At 37.1% G+C, this 6,482-nt stretch overlaps 1 protein-coding gene across 2 annotated transcripts in view; it reads right to left on the minus strand.

Moving 5' to 3' along the window:
* The window catches only part of ZC2HC1A (zinc finger C2HC-type containing 1A), a 60,394-nt gene extending 53,918 nt beyond the window's left edge, over positions 1-6,476 (minus strand). For both annotated transcript variants that reach the window (XM_027089711.1, XM_027089710.1), the window contains exon 1: positions 6,409-6,476. In XM_027089711.1, the coding sequence (XP_026945512.1) occupies positions 6,409-6,424 (16 nt within the window). In that variant the 5' untranslated portion in view covers positions 6,425-6,476. The remainder of the gene's footprint in view (positions 1-6,408) is intronic.
* Positions 6,477-6,482: the final 6 nt, after the last annotated feature.

Here is a 6,482-nt window from a genome sequence, read left to right on the forward strand (position 1 = left end):
AAAAAATACTACTCTCCAGGGCATACAGGCAAACTCCACTACTTTCTCCTGAGTGGCGAATGCTAGAGAATTGTGCGGCTTATATAAATACAGTAGAGAGAGATGATATTCACTGCTGAAAGAAGCATTCAAACTGATAGACAGAACCAAGTGAATAAGTATTTAATATTCTAAAACTTTAAAGAAGCCAATCTCTCCTTACAAAATTTATCCTGTACATACTGTTGATTCTGTTATGAGTTACTGTATTGAGTAATTTCAAAATCTGCACGATAATAAGACTTAAAATGGTATCTTTATATAATACTATTATACAGGTGATGTGAAATAATTTGCTCTTATCTAAAATAGTTATGACATTCTAAAAATGTATATATTTAAGAAATAGTAGAGAACATTTCCAAAAGAAAAATCTTGGAAATCAAGAACAATTCTGGGCTCTGTGTTTCATGTCTATTCCTTCACCACTGGTCACTGCTTATCTGAAACCAACCTTTAAAACTCAACAAACCTCTCTTTTGAAGTACACAGCACCTGTTTTACTACTTTCTTCCTACAATCCTTTTTTAAAACCGAATTACTTCCAGGTCAGCAATCTCTAATATCTCACAAGATATTCCTTTTCAGCTCATCCTAGATTTCAACGTTTCAACATTCATGCTTAACCTCCTCAGCACACATCCTTCACCCTCCACTCCACTTCAGTGGCCTGCACTCCAGTTCAGCATAAAACAACCACTGCTAAAACAACTTAGAATGATCCACCTCTGGACTCTTAAAATACACAAGCTCCCTCCGGAACCACAGGCTTCTACCATCTACCTCTAAATCACTTTCTTGATCTCAGAGTGACTTGCATTTTCTTGATAACCCATTCTTGACTGCACTTCCCTTCCTATCCAGTCTGAACCTGACTAGTCATGTCCACTACTTCTACCAAGCACCCTTAAATCCTTTGCTCATGGTCAAATGTTTGGAAAATGCTAAATTAAACAAACAGGTTTTCTTAGAACAGAACTTCCTCAGTCTTAAAAAAAAAAAGACAGAGAAAGATTTAGTATGCTGTTATTTCCCCAACAGAAATTCTTTCTGCCCCTAAAAGGTATTTAGGACTGATGCCCCAAGTATCATATTTTTTGAAACACTGGCTTACATTTACTGACTAGCTCCTCTCTACCTCTCATCCTCCCCCTATCTGAACTGCAGGCAAGCTTTAACAGGATTAAACACTATATTAAAATAGACCCATTTGTTGATTCAACAAGTATTTATGGAGCACCTAGCATGAGACAGGAACTGTTCTAGGAGTTAGGCAAACAGTGATAAAAAAACAAAGATCCTGATCTTATGGAGTTTCTATTCTTTGGGGAAAAAAAAAAATCACTTTTTTTCACTACCTGACATTTTATATATTTTGTTATGTGTGTGTTTGAGAAGTGGGTAAGATCACTGAAAGCTTCTTTAATAAGGAGGCATTATGTGCTCTAGAGCCCGCGAGCCACAACTACTGAAGCCTGCGCACCTAGAGCCCGTGCTCTGCAACGAGATGAGAAGCCCACGCACCACAACGAAGAGTAGCCTCTGCTCACCACAACTAGAGAAAGCCCGCGAGCAGCAACGAAGACCCAAAACAGCCAACAATAAAATAAATAAATAAATTTATTTTAAAAAATTATATGTACTTTGTTTCCTACCAATTCAGAGTGTGCATTTTTGTATGACTATAAAACATGGAGAAATTGATGGTGTATTTGACCACAAAGAAAACTTTTTAAAACTTTCTGAAAGGTAGACTACTCATAGAACACACAAAATTAAAAGTAAATAAAAACTAATGACTAAAAACATCTTAACAAAAAAAAAAATCTTAACATTTTGGAAGTTAAGGAACACTCTCATAAATAACCTCTGAATCAGAGAGAAATTTTAAACTGAAATTACATACTATCTAGAAAGCATGGAAACGAGAATACTTCACATTTAACACTTTATATTAAACCAACTGAGTTCATATTCAGGGAACAATGCATAGACTCAAATTCCTTCATGTTTGAAGAAATTTGAAAACAAAGTAATTTAGACTCACTGTTAAAAAAAAAAAAATGAGGCATTAAAGACCTTAAGAAACAGAGGCAACTGATCACTGTTAACCTATTAATTGTCAAACTGAAAGAGCTCTTTTGAATCGTCACCTTACTGGACCTTTCTACATCATGAGGCTCTGCTGATCAATCCCTTCTGCCTTTAAAGTCCTTTCTCTCTTGGCTTCAATGGTATTTCTCTCTCCTAAGCCCAAGTTTTTCATATTTCACAACTAAGCAGAGTTTGACCTAGTTACTACTTAGATCTCCAGGAATACCAGGTGCTATAGGCTTTTTCTAGCATATTCATTACTCAGTAAATATTTGTTCTCCCCCAATTCCCTTTCTTGACAATTTTAAACCTTTGTAAAGACCGTTCCCCACTCCAACTTCCTTTCTTGCTCAACCCTAAAGCATCAGTCCCTCACAATTTTCTTTGTTTTGTTAAATATAGCTTTCCTGGGCAAACACATCCACTTGCTGTCACTTACATGCTGATGACTACTAAACTAAAAACTCCAGATAGATATTTACAAGTAGCTATAAAATTTTTCCACCAGATATGCCCCAAGTACCATACAAACACAACACTTCTAAAGCCAAAATCATTACCTCATCTTCCAAATTTGTCTTTCTCTTGGTTAAAGATCTTAATGTTAACTCTTAAGTCCAAGCTAGAAAGCTGCTTTATCTTTGATTCCTTTTCCCTCTCACTTCGAGCAGTTCTATTTCATCTTTCCATCTCAGAAATATCTTCTAAATCTATACCCCTTTTAATTTCTGCTACGTTTGCCTTACTTCAAATCCTTATCACATATATGTATTTCCAGCCTCTCCCTTCCCCAATCTATCCTGCTGCCATAATTATCTAGTGAGATTGCCCACAGTCCCTTCCAAGCCTGCTATGTTTTACCTATACTGAACCACTCTCAAGGTCCTAACACATGTCCTGTGATTTTATCCATCCAACAAACAAGTACAGGAGGGGGCCTCCTATGTACTAGGCGGCTTGCCAAATGCTTTATACATGTTTTCATCATTAAATTCTTAATATAGTTCAGGTAGATTGGTATTTAGTAGCTCCATTTTTTATAGCTGAGGAAACTGAGGTTCAGATTAACCAAATCACAGAGCTAAAAACAAAACAAAACAAAGCAAGAATCCAAACACAGACCTGTCCAATATGTTGACTATTAAAATAACCTAGCATCAGATTCAGCACACACACAAAAAATGAATCTAGATAAATTAATAAAGATGAAGAATTATTCAGTTAAATCATTGCTTAGATTAGGGAAAAACAAAACAAAAAACCCTAATGGGACAGCATGGCTGTCTTCAACTACATCAAGAGCTACATTAGAAAAGAACAATCAGACTTCTAATCAAGTTTTAGAGGGCAGTACACTAAGATCTACTAATTTTAGCAGTCCAAAAGAGGAATAGGCAGCTTGATCTCTGTCATATTTGTTAATAACTGCTTATTAAGATATTATGAAAGGAATGAAAATAATATGGATAAAATCTGCTTAGGGTTTTTCATCTCTCCATTTTACAGATGAAAAGCTTATGAGAGACTGAACTCTCCCAAATCTAGAAATATGTCTACTGCCTTTAGACATACCTATAGGGCACGAGCTTTAGGTGAAAAGGAATTAAAGGCTTTACTCTAATTGCACACACAATGCAGAAGTGGTCAGATACAGAGTATACAAAATCATGAGCAATAATTTAATATTTTATTTTGAAATAGTGTTCAACCTAACAGCTCAACTCCTGACAATCCAGAAAACATAAAAGTCCCAGAAAGACCAAAAATAATGTAAGCGATATATGATCTACATGCAAGTTATTTTAAAAATAAAGAGTATGATAATCTTCAATAAAATTTTTCAGGGGTCCATATATTTTCTGGTTTTACAATCAAGATTAGTCTGCTAACTAGCTTCAACTAAAAACATGGGTCTAATGCCAAGCAGTACAATATTTGCTCAATTACTATGATATATATTAAGCAAACTCTTAAAAGATTTTCTACTGTAATATAATGTTCATTAGACACCTTCAAAGTGCTAGGTTTTAATTTCCAATAGGGAAGAACTATCTTAACTATCACTGTACCAATGTATCACTGTTTATTAAACGAAGGCATAGATGAATGAATGAATGAATGGTAACCCTGAGACTCAAAGTTCATCTTTATAAAGTATGACCTAACAAGGACTAATTTTAAAAAAGGAGTAAAAGAAAGGCACTAACTTCAACAAAAGACTCTTAGAGCTTTTATTTTATTAAAATAAAAAATTTTATTTCATTACAATTTGAAGTTACCAATATTCAACTGTTTTGCCCTACAAGAATAATTTCATATATTTTAACCTAATTCATTACAATTAAACACATCATAGTTAATGACAGCAACTTATTTTGTTTAAAAAAAAAATGAGTAAAGAACAAGTACCGTTTAACATGAAACATCACAAGCTGGCCCCCTAAAACACGCCTGCGATAACATACCATATTAAACCAGAATTCATGTTTTCCTCCACCCATGTAATTGAGTATTATAATAGGTTTTCATTATGTTTTAAAAGCATCCTTGGTAAGATTTCAATAGTAATGTCTTAGCACTGCTAAAATATGAGATTCCCTAAAACGTAGGCTCCATGAGAACAGGGCTTTGAATTTTTATTTTTTTCTGCATCCCCAGAGCCTCTCATAGATAAAGTCATTTATCTAACAAGAAATATTTACTGAATACCTACTTTGTGTCAGACACTGTTTTAGATGCTTAGAATACATAAATGAAAAATCAGATGAAGATCTTTGCCTCAATTATAAATGTTGAATAAAATAATAGAAATCTGCAGAAAAACAACTATTCTAAAGCACTTTATGTATATTATGATAATTTCATGAGAATTCCAGGACCCATGATCCTACCCACTATGCTATAATACCACGTTTGAAAATTTATTAAAAAAAAATAAAATAAAAGCTGCCTCCAGGAGTTCTCTAAACAAAAGTATCTTGAGTAAGGAATACTTTCATTACAATTCCTATTTCATGGAAACTTGAGTGATCTGCCTAAAATTAAACAAGCAAAGAACAAGAACTTCATTTGTCGTAGTATACTGCAGCAGCTCACAAGTGGAAAAATCATCAGAATTCTTGATTATCTATCATCCTCAAGGTGTTTACTATGAGAGCTTCGCCTAGGAGCAAAAGCATGAAATACTATCACACTCATTATTGCATTTGTTTTTTGGTGACCCTAGGTCACTGTAAATAGTCATCAGTTATTACTTTTCCTTTCATAACACAACCTGAAACAATTTACTCTCTAGCGTGCAACAATACACAGGACTCAGTGCCTCTGTTTATTAATTCCACCTGAATCTATGTAAATTAAGAGGGGAAAAAAAATCAAGGCTAAATCAAGACAATAGGATCTGGCAATTCTGCAGGCTTATTCTGCAGGCTTATTCTTCACCAGAAGGATTGACCACAATTTGAAAAGGAATTTTGACACTGTTGTTGCTAATGCCAGCTGGGTTTTCTTCCCCCCTTTGTTGTTTTTAAGCGAATGCTGTATTACACAAGATAAAATGGGTAAAGAGAATAGAGAAGTGAAAGAATTGGGAACAAAGCAAAATGTGGAGTCGTGGTTACAGCACAAAGATAAATCTAAAGATAACGAATCAATGCTGGCTCTTCCTTACAGAGTCCTCGTGAATAAACCCTTAAATCTTGCGGTTAATCTATTGTCCCGGCTCTTAAGCTGATCAATGACACTTCCTTGGGAGATGCTCTTGGCATCGCTCCCACGGAAGATGCTGTAGAAATGGAAAAACGGTTACCTAGGGAAACCAAGGGAAGTGGCCAAGAAAAGTATCAGAAGCTCGAGGCTGGAGACACACCACGGGCCTCCAGCAAAGGCTGGCGGTGGGGAGGCCGTAGACATTAACGGAGAGTCCACTTTGCAAGGAAAATAAAATCTGGCCGGAGGCTGTGATTACCAACAGGACCCTCTGGGAGTCAGGCAAGACCAGAAAATGGTAGGAAGGGATTTGCAGGCGTTTACCAGCATCAGGCCCGGGGTGGGGAAGCATCAGGTGAAGACTGTTTGAGGAGGGGCAGCCTGAGGATCATTAACTCGACCGCGCTGGGGCTGCAGGGCGCCCGCCTGTTCCCCGGGCCTCCGAGGAGCGGCGGGGTCCATCTCTCCGGACCTGCCCTGGCCTCCCCGGTATCGAGGTCCAGGGCAGCCCCTCCTGCCAGCCACCCCACCCTCAGACGCCCGGCCCGCATCCCTTCACCTCCTCACCTTCCAGTGACTCCATGGCGCCACCGCCTCGAGTTCCGCCAGACTCCTCCAACAGCACGCCGCCGCCGCCGCCG

Source organism: Aethalodelphis obliquidens, unplaced genomic scaffold (assembly GCF_003676395.1).
Source record: "Aethalodelphis obliquidens isolate GAN/ISIS:26980383/991018 unplaced genomic scaffold, ASM367639v1 scaffold68, whole genome shotgun sequence".
Taxonomy (NCBI): domain Eukaryota; kingdom Metazoa; phylum Chordata; class Mammalia; order Artiodactyla; family Delphinidae; genus Aethalodelphis; species Aethalodelphis obliquidens.